Source organism: Tetrao urogallus (assembly GCF_951394365.1).
Source record: "Tetrao urogallus genome assembly, chromosome: 21".
NCBI lineage: Eukaryota > Metazoa > Chordata > Aves > Galliformes > Phasianidae > Tetrao > Tetrao urogallus.
Genome location: NC_136834.1, coordinates 1,608,318 through 1,624,316, shown reverse-complemented (window position 1 = coordinate 1,624,316; position 15,999 = coordinate 1,608,318). Strand labels below are relative to the sequence as shown.

At 42.6% G+C, this 15,999-nt stretch overlaps 1 protein-coding gene across 1 annotated transcript; it reads right to left on the bottom strand.

Moving 5' to 3' along the window:
• Window positions 1-27: 27 nt before the first annotated feature.
• Window positions 28-9,025, bottom strand: LOC306954377 (arylacetamide deacetylase-like 4; the record flags this gene model as incomplete). Its single annotated transcript, XM_079545461.1, has 4 exons — window positions 28-799; window positions 3,251-3,314; window positions 4,090-4,306; window positions 8,855-9,025. 4 exons carry the CDS (start codon window positions 9,023-9,025, stop codon window positions 28-30), a joined length of 1,224 nt encoding a protein of 407 aa, XP_079401587.1.
• Between the last annotated feature and the right edge of the window lie 6,974 nt (window positions 9,026-15,999).

Genomic DNA, 15,999 nt, shown 5'->3' with positions numbered 1-15,999 from the left:
TAGTTCAGTGTATTGAAGAAGACATTTTTAACAGCCTTTTATAAAGTTTACAATGTGATCCATTATCTTACTTGCTGAGGGAAAAGAGAAAATGCCATAACCCAAAAAGCACAGCACACCATGGAAGCCATCTTCAATGTGGTGCCAGGTCACCTTGATATTGTTGTCTTCCAGCCGCTTCTTGTACAGCAGCCCATCATCCCTGAGCACATCGTGCTCACAGGTGATAATGCAGGTGTCAGGTAGGCAGCCAACAACAGCATCTTCTGCTAAGAGTGGTGAAAACCTTGTCTCAAACATTTCTTTCGTTTCCTCATGGACCTGGGGTATGTATGAGGCAGGTAATGGTGGCTTGTAGTCCTGTTTAAATTTCTCTGGGATAAGATCTGGATCTATCCATTTCCCATATTTCAAATTCATGCTCTCAGGAACGTGAGAACCCGCCAAGACAGCTTCCATCAAAGAGCAATCCTTTCTCAGGTACATCAGAATGAAACAGACCATCCGTTCCAGGGACAGCAAGCCAATGGAAGCACTCTTCTGGTGAGACGGCAGGTTGAAGTTCAAGCTTTGGAGGAATGGATAGATCAAGATCTGGGCACGTATCTTCGGGATGTCTGTTCTGTTCACAAGTTCTTGGCAAGCAGTTGTTGCAAAAGTGCCCCCTGCACTGTCCCCACATACAATGATCCGATCGGGATCCACGCCGTAGTTCTTGGCGGTCTTCAAAAAGTGGATGGTGGCAGTGACACAGTCCAAGCTCTGGGTTGGGAAACTGTGCTCAGGAGCCAAGCGGTACCTGGAAGGTACAAAAGACAGCACTTTCTACATACTTGTGTGTCTGTCAATTGCTTTATTCTGGCATAATTTAAGAGCACGGAGGCTTACATAGTGCAGTTCCACCACCCACGTTATACAAACCCACACATTTACTCAATTTGTGGCCTCTGTGTTTGTGCTTGTGATCAAAGTTTGTGCCAGCAGTGCTGTCTGCAGTTCACAGAATCACAGAATGGCCAGGGTTGGAAAGGACCTCAGGGATCATGAATCTCCAACCCCCTGTCACGTGCAGGGCCATCAACCTCCACATTTCATACCAGACCAGGCTGCCCAGGGCCCCATCCAACCTGGCCTTGAACACCTCCAGGGATGCACGGGGCATCCACAGCCTCTCTGGGCAGCTGTTCCAGCACCTCACCACTCTCACAGCAAAGAACTTCACCCTGTCATCCAACCTCAATCTTCCCTCCTTCAACTTCAAACCATTTCCCCTTGTCCTGCTGTTATCTCCACTTTCCAAGAGTTGACTCCCCTCCTGTTTGCAGGCTCCCTTTAGGTACTGAAGGCTGCAATGAGGTCACCCCACAGCCTTCTTTTCTCCAGGCTGAACAAGCCCAGCTCCCTCAGCCTGTCTTCATAGGGGAAGTGCTGCAGTCCCCTGATCATCTTTGTGGCTCCTCTGGACCCCCTCTCCAACAGCTCTCTGTCTTTTTTGTACTGGGGCTCCACACTTGGACACAGTGCTGCAGATAGGGCCTCACAAGAGCAGAGTAGAGGGGGAAAATCTCCTCCCTGTCCCTGCTGGCCACCCCTCTTCATACCATTTGCTTTTCCGAGCTGCAATGCACTCTGCTGGCTCATGTTCAGTTTTTCATCCATCAGGACCCCCAGGTTCCTCTCCACAGGGCTGCTCTCCTTCCAGTCTGTAGGGATGCCTGGGATTCCTCCGGCCCAGGTGCAAAACTCTGCACTTTGCCATGTTGAACCTCATCAGGTTCACCCGGGCCCACCTTTCCAGCCTCTCAAGGTCCCTGTGAATGACATCCCTTCCTTCTACCGTGTTGACCGCACCGCTCAGCTTGGTGTCGTCAGCAAATTGCTGAGGATGCACTCGACTCCGCCATCGCTGTCATTGATAAAGATGTTAAAGCACCGGTCCCAAGACAGAGCCCTGGGGGACGCCGCTCATTACCGGCCTCCACCTGGACACAGAGCCATTGCTGACCACCCTCTGTCTGCAGCCTTTCAACCAGTTTCTTATCCATCGAGTGGTTCACCCATCACATCCACACCCCTGCAATTTGGAGATAAGGATGTGGTGGGGGACCATGTCAAAGGCTTTGCTCAAGTCCAGCTAAATGACATCGGTTCTCCCCTTTGCACTGACTGTGGGTACCATGGATGTACATCCTGCATACCCAAAGGTCCAGATGATTCTTGGATCCTGGACACTGATCATTACCTTTAGCATTATATTTTATATTATCATATTGTTGGTATTGTATTATTATATATGAGTGAGGTTTTGTGTGTTATTATTACACTTTAATATAATAACAGTAATTTAATGACACTGTGTTATAAAACACCATGCAGTAAATGTACAGTGGTGATGAAATAGCTTCCTGCAGACAATTATTTCATTTATTTTGTTAACTGGGACAAATGGATTACAGAGGAGTGATGACAACATAAGGCTCTCTTTGTTTAATTCTTAACCAATAATGTACTTTCTTAGATGAAAGAAAGTCAGGTCAAAGTGAATGAGAGCAAGATGCACCTCCACAGCCATGGCTCTTTATTCTCTGCATTTGTGATCTTTCTGGAGAATATTAGTTGAGTAAGGAAAAGAGAAATACAACTGAGGCAGCAATGCAGGCTTTCTCTGTTCATAGAATCACAGAATGGCCTGGGTTGCAAAGGAGCACAGTGCTCATCCAGTTCCAACCCCCTGCTGTGTGCAGGTCACCAACCAGCAGCCCAGGCTGCCCAGAGCCACATCCAGCCTGGCCTTGAATGCCTGCAGGGATGGGGCATCCACAGCCTCCTTGGGCAACCTGTTCCAGTGCCTCACCACCCTCTGGGTGAAAAACTTCCTCCTCATATCCAACCTAAACCTCCCCTGACTCAGTTTAAGACCATTTCCCCTTGTCCTGTCACTATCCACCCTCATAAACAGCTGTTCCCTCCTGTTTATAAGCTCCCTTCAAGTATTGGCAGGCCATTACGAGGTCTTCCCAGAGCCTTCTCTTCTCCAAGCTATGCCTGTTAACCCTCCTCTGTTAGCTGAAGTGCACTGTTTCTACTTTCCACTTAATCAAATCTATGGATTAATAAGTTAAACATCCTAATAATTGCTTTTGTTATTGATAAACCCAAGTCAGTATTTGTTGTCATGCACGTGCTGGCTTGCACATGTCTGTGTAAGGACAGACTTTCCTAGAGCTCAGTTTTTTCAAGCTCAACTTACCCAACTGACACCACCACGGAATCAGACTTTTTGGCTATGTGCTGGCATATTCTTTCATGGCTTTCTGAAGAACAAACATGAATGCAGTTAATGTCTTTGAGTACTTGTAGCAATATCCTCCCTTCTTTCTTGGTGGCGTAACACCTCAGTTGAGGTGTGCAGAGATGACCACATGACAATCTCATTAACGAGTTATAAAACCATTCCACTGTAAGTTAGTGGGTAGGATTATGCCTCTTACAATGTATTTAAAGATACACTGGGCTTTTCTTCTACTTAAGTTCACTTTTTATTACATTTAAAAGACTTGGCTTGTTGCCATTTGCTCAATAATACATTCCACCTTAAATTTCAGAATCCTAACACCTTTTAATATGTGTTTGTATCTTTTGGAGCTTCTTTGATTAAATTTGCAATTATCTGCTTTCTCTAATCAACTAAATCTTTCTCTAATCAACTAAACTGAAAAAAGTCAAGCTAATTAAAGGACCTGGGGCACACAGGAGCTGTATGCCACTGAGGAAGGGATCCAATGGAGGAATGCAGGAGTTAATAACTTCTGTCATGTTTTCAGACCAAAACAGATGCATTCATTTAGCAGCACCACTTGTTGTAAATGCCATAAATAGGGCTCTATCCTCCCAAGAATAATTTAGATATTCAACAAAGGCAGATTAAAGAACTGAAAAAGTAAAACTAAGCATCGTGCTATGTCTCTTGGTTGCCCAAGCTAAGCCTCTGTCACTTCTTAGGTTCAAAATAATTTTTAAAAATGTATCATTAATGAGCGTGTGTAAAAAATAATGATAAAGATCACATTTTCTCTTTCAGTTCCTTACTTATGCTTCCGTACATCCCACATCCTCCATGGAACAAGACGACTCCCCTCCGTTTGCTGGCAGATGGTGATCTTGGGAGGTAGATCCTCACTGGCACCTCACCAAAGTGCAGATCCTTTATGAGGAGCTCTGAAGCCCTCCATGCCCTCAGTCCGTTAGAAAACATCCTGATAAGTACGTGCTTCTTGCAGATACCCAAACTCACTGATTTATTTGCCTGGATATAACAGAAAAAATAAGAAATTAGATTAGAAAATCCAAGCCCTTCCGCTCTGTTGGGACCACAGAAGGCCAGAAGCGGCCTTTCTCTGTGTTATATTTAGGAGAATTGCATTGGGTGTTTGCTACTGTACAGGATTTTCATTAAAAAAGCTCAGTGATTTCAGTTGTGAAATGGAAATGTACATCTTTGTGGATTGAGATAATGTTGTTTTCAGAAGAATCTTGCAATACTCCTTCCACTGAATGTCCCCTTTAAATCCCTTCTTATTTCTGTAATCTAGTTTTACCACACGTCAGCAATTTGTGTAGGTATGCAGTGTAGGTGTCATGAGGTCTAAGCCTCCTTTTCTTGTCTGAGAAGAGAAAGAGACATCTCTAGAGGACAGTTCCAACTTCAGGTATATTAAGCTATGCTCTGGAAATGGCTGCTCATCACCATTTATTATAAAGGGAGACTGTCCACTCCAGATGGCTCGGCTGAAGGAATGAAGGTAAGGTAGTGAGATAAAAATGTCCCAGCCATGACAGTAACTGAGTGGTCTTTGATCACCTCCAGCCGCAGGATCAGTGACAACAAGGTTTTAGAAAGTCAGTGATGCTTGTAATCAGTAATGAAATGCTGCTCCAAAGACCTTGGTGAGAATGGTTCTGAGCCTTATCTCCTCCATCTGTGAAACCTTTATCGAGATCCCACAGGGATTCAGGAAATGGCTCTTCATTTTCTTAAATCCAGCAGGGAAAACAAAGTATGTTTGTTAAGTAAAATGTCTTCTTATCCAAAGGCATTCAATTACTGATAATTGAGATAGATAACCTGAGGATCACACTGGAATCCCCCTTTATTTTGAGAATGGTTTCTAAGTGATGCATTTCCTGCCAGGGACAATACTTCTTTTCCTATTAAATGATGACTTAATTACAAACGGAATGATGGTAATCATAACAAGCAGTTTGCAAATTGTGTTGTTCTGTTCTGAGCAGCAGAATTATGCATGTATGTACTGTATCAGTGCCTCATCAACTAATGGCCACTGTGCTTTTGTAACCTAACGTTTCTGACTTCTGCTTTTTCTTTGTTTTTTGTTGAAGTGACAATGTTGGGATGTTGAAGTTAACACATTGCTGCTCTGTTTATTTAATCTCACCTGCACTTTCTAACATCCCTGTGTTTTTTTTAGCAGAGCCTTCAAGTGGCAAGTATTAACTATATATATGATAAACATGGTATCAGAACATTCTATGTAAATATCCTCTTTCTTTTCCTTATTCTAGGAGCTCCTGGCATCACAGACACATCTTCAATTTTAAGGAAAAGAACTGTCATAAAGAAGAATGGGGAATTTGGTATGTTATTCAATTTTGCACTGAAAAACTTTTTCTTGATCAATAATTACAAAATACTTCAGAAACAGTAACAGTCCACTCAAAATAGAGGAGGTATGGCTATTTCTAGATATCTATGATTGTATTAGTAGGTGAACATATCATGTAAGCCAGGTTCTAAAATGTGTGTTTGTATAAGAAAAGGAGAACCCAAACCAGCATGCAATAATTTGAAAAACTGTTTGCTCAAATGCCTAGATCCTGCCACAGGCTTCTCTGTACATTGAACATCACACGATGACCAGATTTTTACTTTTCAACTAAGTAAGAAATCACATATGAAATGGGAAAGAACACTCAGTTTGTCCATCATGGACTTGGAGAGTCCATTTGACAGTCACTCTCTCTTACTCATCTTGAAGCATTATGCTTTGCCAACCAAAATAATTATCAGAGCTTTATATCACAGTGTGATATGCACAGATCTGAATGCAGATCTGTAGGAATGGGTTAACACAGAAGCTATGTTGTGAGCAGGTAGGCTTTCTCCCATCTTTTCTCTTTGAGATTTTCATTAGTTTCTTCAAGAAAGCATGTACACAGGAGCAGCTGGAGCATCATATGTGTGACACCTCTGTTCCAGTAGATGCTTAAATGCTGATCCATCTAAGGGGCCTCAAATAAGTTCAACAAAAAGGCAGAAGACTGTGCTATGCTACAATAAAAAAGAGGCCTTCCTTGCAACGTACATGGCAGGGAGCACAGAAGGAGATGTCACTGGCACAACAACAGCAACATTCATCAGAACTAGCAGGATATTCTCACTGCACATGCACAATGCACAAAGCACTGTGTGCTTTATAAGAAACCACACCAGGTCAGTCACTAACCCATGTGTGTTAGTGCCACATCCACACAGCTCCTCATTACCTCCAGGGACCCCAGCACCTCCTTGGGCAGCCCATTCCAATGCCCAACCACCCGTTCTGTGATGCAGTTCTTCCTGCTATCTGATCTAAACCTTATCTGGTGCAAATGGAAGCCTTTTTTTCCCCACTTTTCTCTAGAAAGTGGGAGAGTAAAATATATCGAAATGGGTGGTTTGAGGAATAATTGAGAATAACAGCGTAAACTTTGAATAGGCTTTCATCATACAGATTAGTGAGTTTCTTTCCCAATGTGGAGCAAAGTTAAACTTTACATTATAACCAGTTGTTGCATAGTGAAGCAACTCACACATTGGCACGACTGCCTGCCAAATGGGTCAGAGTTAGTGGCCTTCAAAGGACAGCAGGAGTGGGACAAGGGATGCACAAAGCAGTTCCTCACCACACGTTGACCGATGCCCAGCCAGAACCCAAACAACAGCTGCCCCCCAGGTGAGCTCCCTTCAGTTTTATAGCTTTTCTCACTACATCATAGGGTATGGAAAACCCCTTTGGCCACTTTGGGGCAGCTTCTCTGGTTCTGTCCCCTCCCAGCTCCGTGGGACCCCCAGCTGCCTCACTGGCAGGACAGTATGAGAAGCTGAAAAACTGAAACATCCTTGGCTCTGTGCAGCACTGCTCAGCAACAGCTAAAACATTGACGTGCTGTCAACATTGTTCTTCTAAAGCCAAAGCATAGCATCATACCAGATACTGTGAAGAAAATCAACCCTGTCCCAGCTGAAACCGGCTTGTAGAAGCAGCTTCAGAAAAGAGAGTCATCTGAAAGAATCCTTTCATCAAACCAAGTACAGAAACATAGAGGACCTAATAACATTCAGTCATTTAACTGTGTTATGTTTATATATAGCTTAACATGAGGAGCAGTCGGAAATATGTAAGGACAGCAACTCTTCCTTCACACCAGGCAGTGTAGATAGGTACACATGGTATAAGCCATTGGAGGATGAGAGACCTGGTTTGGTGAAAGCATGTAGGTTTAAGCAACCCATGTAAGTCTTTGATTGTATCACCCCAAGTGACTTTTCAGGATTACTGTACATTACATATAATTTGAGGATGACAGAACACTGCTGCTTGAGATGAACCCCTTACAAACACTAATGAAATCATGAAATCACTATTTTCCTACAGACTTCCATTTGATACAGAATCATAGAAGGTTGGAAGATTTTAGGTTGGAAGAGACCTGTAAGATCACCACGTCTGACCGTAAATCAAGTCCAGGCATAATGATATCTGCCAAACGTGATAAGGCTTAGGCCGATCTTGTCTTGTATTCTTTGAAAATGTCTTGGGCAAGAGCTGTTTCTTACTCTGCTGGCAGCACATATAGCACAGTCTAGTTTACAAGTAAATAAATAAGAAGTAGTAACAGCTCTTGTGACTGAACTTTCTTTGATCAGGAGGTTAGATTAGGGCCGCAAAAATGATTCAGGTATGGAACACCTCTCCTACAAGGGCAGGCTGAGAGCTGGGGGCTGTGCAGCCTGGAGATGGGAAGGCTCTGCGGAGAGCTGAGAGCCGCCTACTGGTATCTAAAGGGGCAGTAAGAAACGAGGGGACAGACTCTTCAGCAGTATCTGTGTTGAAAGGAAATGGTTTCCAACTAAAGAAGGGAGATTTAGGTTGGATTTAAGGAAAAAGTCTTTTACAGTGAGGCACTGGCACAGGTTGCCCAGAGAGGGAGTGGTGCTCCATCCTTGCAGACACACAAGGACACGGAATGGGGCTCTGAGCATCTGATGGAGCTGTGGGTGTCCCTGCTCATAGCAGAGGGTTGGACCAGATGGCCTTTAGGGTCTCTTCCAACTCTAGGGATTCTATGATCCTATGATTAGATTACCTCCAGTATACATGATTCTGTATTAACTCATTAAGACACAGCAGTTTAGTCACTGCAGAAATAAGAACAGAATCATGAGTACGACAATTACCACAGATAGATAAAAATTTAGGAAATTACCTCAAATAGATCAGAGTGCCCTGGGATACAGAAGGTTCATTTATCAGGTCTTCTGCCCTTCTGTTTTTCACTGGACCGATCATTTCATCACAAAAGGCAATCAAGTTACAATTGCAGTGTAAATATACAAATCTCAGCATTTAAAAGATGTCACCTCATGTAGGCAGCTTTTATGGACAGTATTAAAATACCAAACTTGCGTCACCATACGATTCCCATTACACACAGCTGCAATATTTAAATGCTATGTTCATAGTTCTACTCACGTTTTCCCTTTCCTGAAAATCACAGAGCACGATAAACTCACCAGAATTTCAACCATAGTAAAAAGCCAATTATAGAAGCTGAGCTTTGATGGCTGGTCAACTTCAGGAGGAATTTTTGCCTTGAAGGAACGATAAGAGGCTTCAATTAAAACCGATAATAAAAAAGCAAGTAGAATTCCTGCTATTAATGTCAGACCGTAAAATAATTCCATTTTTCTTTGGAGAGGGTGATTTTGTAGTGAACTGTTTGATACAATTCTGTCAATATTTATATCCTCCAGATTGACCCAACAGAGAAGTCATTTGCATATCAAACTTCCTCCACCCTCCACCTACAGATCAGGCCGCCGGATGCTAGCAACGTGCAAACATCCGGCAGTGCCAGCTATTACAGCTTTATTTAGCATGGCCAAAGTAATGCCTGCAGTACATCAAGATACGTCACTACTCTGCGTATTCCCAAATTGCAAATGGACTTAGTTTTCATCTCGTTTAGTTGTATTCTGATTTATGGGTCTGAATCACCTGTTCCTTTATTTGTTCACTCACTGCCATTATGAGGCATCGTAGAGCAGACCGTAGAATCGTAGAAGCTCTGGGAGTACTTTAGGGTGCTCTTGAGTACACGGGGCTGTCCTTGGAGACCTCTAGAGTATACTGGGGAACCTCTATTACATCCTAGAGCACACTGGACAGCTCCAGGAGTCTTGTAGGGTGCTCTCAAGTACTCTGGGGGGCTTCTAGGCACACAAGGAAGGCTCCAGGACATCCTAGAACACATTGAGGAGAACTCTAGGAGAAATAGAAGCTCTAGCAGTACTAGGGTTCCCTAGAGGAGCTCTTGGAGTCCTCTAGGGCACAGAAACTTCTATGATGATATTCCCTCAGAGTTTGGGTTCTTGACTAAAAAAGTGAGTCATTTCTAGCTGTTCTTATGCCTACGAAAGAAGATTAAATATACCTACCTAGAAAAAACTCGTTTACACAATATGTGTCTCTACTTAAAGGAAGTAGGGATAAATCTTTATGTGAATAAGTCAATAGGTTGAAGAAATCTTCAGCTATGTGGATTGAGGGTAAACAGATTGAGTCATAAGAGAGAAACTACTGGATGATAAGGGTGACTAGACTGGATTCTTATGTGAATAGGTCTAATTTAACCCTAGTGGAATCCAACAAGCACAGCTATTCAAACTATGCGGTTCAAAATCCTCAACATAAAATAAAATAAAGGTGTTAAGCATAAGAAATCCATATAAGAAAGTCATAACAGAATTCTCAGCTTAACTCAGCAGGCCTGGAACGTGATCACAGTGCACATCCTTCCAAAACTAACCCAAGTTACTTGACTAAGCTGAGGATTCATTGATCCCTTCCATCACTGTGAGGTGTAGCACTCTTGACTTGGCCCCTCCACCCACTTAGTCATCCAGACCTGTGGAGATATGTCAGTTTTAATGATTTAAATAGATACATAAAGCCATAAACTAAAGCAAAAATTAATTTCTGGGAAATATGTGATGAATGTAACTAATCTGTACTAAAATTAATAGCTTCTAAGTTCTGAACCAGGACTTTCAGAGCAGCAGCCAACCATTAGAGAGACTGGAGGAGTAGTGGGCATCCTACAAAGAGTTATTCACGGACTTTGGGACTGGTTGCTTTGGGGGAATTATTTTTTATCAAATGGTGTTGGACAATGTTTAATTGGAGGACAGAGATGGTTGTTCTGTAAAAGCATCTCTGTTGGTTTATTCTACAGGTCAGCTGCTAGCAAATAACTGGATCAGTGCATGCTATGGTTATAACTGATGTTTCTTCCTCCAGAGATTCAGCTAATCCTATCCTCATGATAGGCATTGGTGCACATGGGCATTCGTAAGAATGCAGAAGGCCCTATAAGGGTTAGCTGGCCTTTGGAAGCCCCTGGTTGTTTACCCCATGTATCATCTGTTCCCATGTCCACTTCCAAAACTGCTGTTCACTTAAAAATATTAGTGGTACCAATTTGAGGGGGTAATGGCAGTGATTCAGCAAGGATGGGCAGATTGGCTTTCTGCTAACAGTGGGTACAGTGCTCGAAACTTTCAGATGAGTTATTAAAGAATTCAGCTAATCCTTGTAGAAATCATCATCACTGATCTAGTGGTGGGCAGCCCTGCCCATGGCAGGGGATTGGAAGTAGGTGATCTTTAAGGTCACCTCCAACCTAAGCCATTCTATGATTCTATGAAAAGTTTAGTGGGTTAAGCTCAAGGAGGGAAGGTTCAGATTAGATGTCAGGGAGAGGTTTGTCAGAGAGAGTGGTGAGGTGCTGGAACAGCTGCCCACAGAGGCTGTGGATGCCCTGTCCTTGGAGGTGTTCATAGCCAGGTTGGATGGAGCCCTGGGCAGCCTGGTCTAATACCAGATCTGGAGGTTGGTGGTCCTGTAGCAGTGGGGCTGGAACTTGATGATCCTTGGGGTCCCTTCCAACCCAAGCCATTCTATGATTCTATGATTCTGAATGTCTGAATGAACACAGTGTCATCTCTCTGTGCCTTTTGCCTTAAGCCCAGCTGTATCTCTCTAGAGATCTTATTTTCCCATCATTTGATTTGTAACTTGATCTTACTTCCCTATATTCCTAAAGCTGATCCATTCTCCCTTCCAACCAAAAGCATTTTCCATTGATGATTATTTTCTTCTTCATATGTTCTACTGAACCACTGGCTTTGGAAAGAAATCATAACCACTTTTAATGAGAATGTTTAAAGAAGGCATTGTTCATAAGGGCTCAGAGAAGATTTCATCTACAAACTTATCCCTTAGCTAGTTTACAAGCTTCCAGTGCAAAATTTTTCAAGAATAAACCTACTGTTTAGTTTTTGTCCGAATCCATTTCACATTGGTTTAGTCAGATTTCACTTCAGACTCTTAACAGAAATAATAAACTCCTTCTCTAATTTTAATTGCCTTAAGGGCTTAATTCTTCACCAGTTCTTGTGTGTTAGAGGTTTTGTCAGGACTGAGGGATTAACGAGAGGGTCTGGCAAGTTCTGGGTGATGTAAAGGTGAGGTAAATGTACAAAACAAAACGTTAGATGAGTTAATCAGTTTAACACTGCACAGCCACTCCATTCCTGGACATCGGGGCAGCCTCTTGTAGGGGTCAACCAGCCCATGACAGGAGTTTGGAGCTGCATGATCTTTAGAATCCCCTCCAACCTAAGCCATTCTATGATTCTTTGATGATTCTGTGATTCCTGCCAACGTGGTGTTTCTCCCTGTTCTCTCTTTCAATATGAGGACACAAGCTTAATAGGCTGAGATGGTTTTGGCTTCTAATTAAACCAAGGTGAGAAAAAAGACAGGCAGTTATTACAAATTATAAAATCTAATATGCAAAAACACAATTAAGCAATTGAAAGAAATAGCACATCCTTGATGTTGCATGCCTTTTTCTGAATTCCTGATAGTACCAACAAGCACTTTGAATGTTCTTCTTATGAAGTTTTTACGCATACTGGATTTAGAAAGGCCGTATCATCTAGATGATCTTAGAAGTCTTTTCCAACCTTAATGATTCTATGGCTCTATTAGGGGCATGGTTTTGTGGTCAGTACTCGTGGTAGGTGGACAGTTGGACTTGATGATTAGAGGTCTTTTCCAACCATAGTGAGTGAGTCTGCGGTTCTTCTGTTCTATCTGGAACTTGTGCTCACTCAGTAGAGGGTTTGCAGTATCTCTGTTCATAATGCTGATTTGCTGTGAGACCCTGGGAAAGCGGATTTCCAAATGTAGGTTTTCACACAGACTGCTTTCTGTCAAGGCTGGAAGCTGAACAGAAACCTGGTCCCTGTGAGCTTAGTCCATGGCAAAACTCCACTTACAATGCAACAATATCAGACTTTTAATACTTAATAGCATATAGAAGGACAGTGTGAAATCATAGGACCACTGGGACACATTTCAAATGGAAAATGTGAACTCAAGGGAAGAATGAAATCAAGAAGCACAAAAATACAGCTCTTGCTTTATCCAAATCTGACAGCAGTACTTCATATAACAAAAACCAGATCGTCTTGGCCAAGGAGTTTCATTTTTACAAAGAGGCTTAGTTTTAATCTCTGCCTGTGATGGATTGTCTATGGTTAAGAACCTGCATTGGTGTAAAGAGTTGGTACTACTGGACACTTTAGTATTGCAGATTTTCTATGTTTAAGACATTTCCATATTTAAGGCTTCCCTGGGCCTCTTTATAGAACCAGAAAAGTCTGTTCTGCAAAAAAATGGACCTTTCTTTATGGAAGTGTGCAGGTAAAAGTTGCTTTTTCACTGCTGTTTATTCCTTCAGGAACAGGGAAGTAAGGAAAAGTATGTTTCTATGACTCTCATTGAGAGTGCTAGCACACATTGCTGTGTCTCAATTATTGTAGGCTGCTAACCTGCCTTTAAACTAGCTTATCTAAGTATGAACTGCAGGTTTAGCTTTAAGCTGGTGCTGTTGCAGTTAGGCACTCATGGTTAAATATTCAGAAAACATAAAATCATAGAGTGGTTTAGTGGTTTGGACCTTAAAACCCACCCAGTTCCAACCCCTGCCATGGGCTGGGTTGCCATGAATGCATCTTTCGAGCTATGGTCCCAGGAATGAGTCATTCTAAATTTAAGCCTAATCATTCACAATAGATTCATCAAAATGCATTACAGCCCAACGCTTCTGTTCAGAAGCACAAACCCAAACGCTGACAAACAGAAGTAGAAACAAAGTGAGTGACCACTGAGATGTGCAGCACAACTGCCTTCTTGTGCAAAATGGAACCAAACTTCGTTTAAAATGCCATGAAAATGGCTCAACCCAAGTGATTGTGGGGTTTTGCAGTTTGTACATTGTTGGGAGTGAATGCTCATGGAACAAATGGTTCAGTGCTGTGCAGCTATCTGAAATGCAGTTCATTCTGGCACTAAGTGATGGCGTCAGCAATTGATGCAATTCTGCACTGTTAACAGGCCTGCCTATGGAAAGCTGCAGTGCAATGGGGAAGGACTTCTGAGTAGGAACATGGAGGAGATCATCAGGAACAACTGCTGTGATGTGACAGACCCTCATTTTCAACAACCAAGGTATGTACCAAGACGTTGACTGAAAGCAATTACAGTGACCAAACCCAAATGAAAGCGTGGTTTGGGTTTCACTAAAAAGAGATGAGCTTTTTAAACAGAGGCACACATTGGGTTTGTTGAGGAGATGGTCCGAAAAAGATCTCATGCCAAACAGCGTGCCATGGTTACCAGGCAGTAATGAGGTGAAATCCCAGAATACTCTTTTGCCACTTTCCAGAATGCAACTGCAATTCAAGAGGACAAATCTCAGTACATGCAGAACGCAGTACATGCAGCATTTAAAGCTATCTGATTTTTCACTTCAGTCAGGTGAATTTCAAAATGAGCTGCATGAATTTCACCAGGTTTATTGCAGACAAGAAGCACTAACTCCAGTTTTGCTGTATTACCTCTATTTCTTGCTCTTGTTGCACAGTGTGTGAGCTTCTGGTTGCAACTGCTTCGAGGTGAATGCAAAGCACAGCAGTAAAATAGTGAAAGAGTTCATACATCCACTGAAATCTGAAGGTGACGTTAGGAAAATAGAAATACTTCATTTTAAGTATGTAGCTGTGTCTTTTGGCTCCAGCTGCCTGTTTGCACAACATTCATCCATAATGAATGGAAAAAAAAAAAAAAAACCAAAAAGCAAGCAGCCATTTTTAATGCATTTCAGAATATTGTTTAATGAGGAAGCAGATAAATACTCACAGGACTAGTTCCACCGGCATTAGAGGACTTGTGAATGTCTCAAAGAATCAAAAAACCAGCCTTGCTTGAACTTCATATCCCTTCATTTTTAACACTGCTCTTTATTTCTATACCAAAAGTTGTTATATTTGTTACCAGTCCAGACACTGAGTCATTCCTGTTTAAGCCAGACACTGGGCTCTCTGTGTAATTTCTCTCTCCCCTTCAGAGTTTCTGGACTGAGAGGAAAGCTGTAATGCCAGGTGCCTCCCCCAGCTCCATTTCTAACTGTAAAAACACACAGAAGTGCTCAGTGCTGCCAAGCAGCCATGGAAATTCTCACAGCTCTGGTTATTTCAGATGCAGCTATGTTAGGGGATACCTGGTTTTGAACAAGCTCTGCAGACTGCAGTTGCAATGGCTTAACTTCTTCTCCCTAGAAGCCCCTCTCCTGGTCCCGTATGACAAGGTTGTGACCATCGTTTGACTTACTTCATGAAAGGAAAACTGGCATTTAAAGGTGAGAACTCTGCAAGCTTCTCTCTTAATCTTACTTTTTCTGGAAACCTTTGTGGAAGTTTTAACGGTGCTGAGGTTGAAGGGATTTGGATATTGTTCATATTCAGTGTTGACAGAACCATACGTGATACAAGTTTGAATGTGGGAGGCATCAAAAATCCAGTCCTTATTTTTGCCACCAAATAACCCTTGAACCAAATGGCTGCTTTGAGATGCGGTTTCAAGAACGTGCTTGATAATGAAGCATAAAATCAGGTTTATTTTCAAAGGGATTTGGCTCCCTAGCTCACTGCTATTGGCTGTGTAATGTAACTTCACTGCCTGTGTGTGGATGCTTTTAGACTCGTGCAGTTCCATATCAGTGGTCGTTTAGTAAACAGTAGGGGAAATTAAGCTTGAGAATGTCCTTCAGTTTCGTCATTTGGATCCTCTCAGTGAAGAAGGGCTATAAGGAAGAAGGAGACAGAGTCTTTAGTAGAGTCTGCTGTGATAGAACAAGGGGGAATGGTTTCCAGCTGAAAGAAGGAAGATTTAGATGAGATATAAGAAGTTTTTTACAGTGAGGGTGGTGAGGCACTGGCACAGGTTGCCCAGAGAGGAGGTGCAGGCACCCAAGGTCAGGGAATGGGGTTGTGAGCACTGATGGAGCTGTGGGTGTCCCTGCTCAGTGCAGGGGTTGGACCTGATGGCCCCTGGGGTCCCTTCCAACTCCAGCCATTCCATGATTTTTCAGTAATTCTAGTTTTTACCACTAGATGGCTTCCCAGGATAGTGGATATAGATTGAGAATTCACCTCTGGGGTTGGCTTCATTTTGGCACGCTCTTATTAACAGCACACTCATCAAAACCAGCCCGACTGAACCAGCAGTGTGAAGTTGACATCGCTGAGGA